Source organism: Corvus brachyrhynchos, unplaced genomic scaffold, assembly GCF_000691975.1.
Source record: "Corvus brachyrhynchos isolate BGI_N302 unplaced genomic scaffold, ASM69197v1 scaffold21, whole genome shotgun sequence".
NCBI lineage: Eukaryota > Metazoa > Chordata > Aves > Passeriformes > Corvidae > Corvus > Corvus brachyrhynchos.
In genome coordinates this window covers 4,034,586-4,035,074 of record NW_008236924.1, presented here as the reverse complement: position 1 = coordinate 4,035,074, position 489 = coordinate 4,034,586, and the positions used below count along the sequence as shown (strand labels likewise).

Sequence of the window (489 nt, the reverse complement as noted above, 5' to 3'; positions counted from 1 at the left end):
GCGCTGCCCGGCCAGGGCTGCTCCCCTTTGGCGGGGTGGGGGGGCCCTGCCTGGACGGGACGGGGCGGGCTTTTGGTCTGGTTGGGGGACAGGGCAGGAGGGGATGGGAGGGGGTGTGGGCACCCCCTCTCCAGGGCCAAGGGGACTGATGGAGGAGGTGTAGGGGAGAGGGCGCCCATGCCCCAGCACCCTATGGCAGGGTTGACGGTGCTGTTACTTCTTGAACATATCCTGCAGTGGGCCGGGCAGGTACTTGAGGACGGTGTCCAGGATGCTCTCCTCTTCCTCCTCTTCCTCGTCCCCACAGCCTGCCGGGATCGCCTTCTTGGGGCGCGTCAGGCTGCCCTCACACGGCTGCTCCAGAGCAGCTTTCTCCTCTGCTTCCTTCTCCTCCTTCTTCTTCAGCCCGTACTGAGAGGACACAGGCCCTCAGCAGGGCAGGCAGTGGGCACTGCCCGCGCTGTGCCCCCTGCCCATCCCCCCCGCACG

General features: G+C 67.5%; 1 protein-coding gene across 1 annotated transcript in view; it reads right to left on the bottom strand.

Moving 5' to 3' along the window:
• Positions 1–86: 86 nt before the first annotated feature.
• CPLX2 (complexin 2) overlaps positions 87–489 on the bottom strand; it is a 24,714-nt gene continuing 24,311 nt past the window's right edge. The window contains exon 4 of the mRNA XM_008628971.2: positions 87–411. Within this exon, the coding sequence (XP_008627193.1) occupies positions 214–411 (198 nt within the window). The 3' untranslated portion in view covers positions 87–213. The remainder of the gene's footprint in view (positions 412–489) is intronic.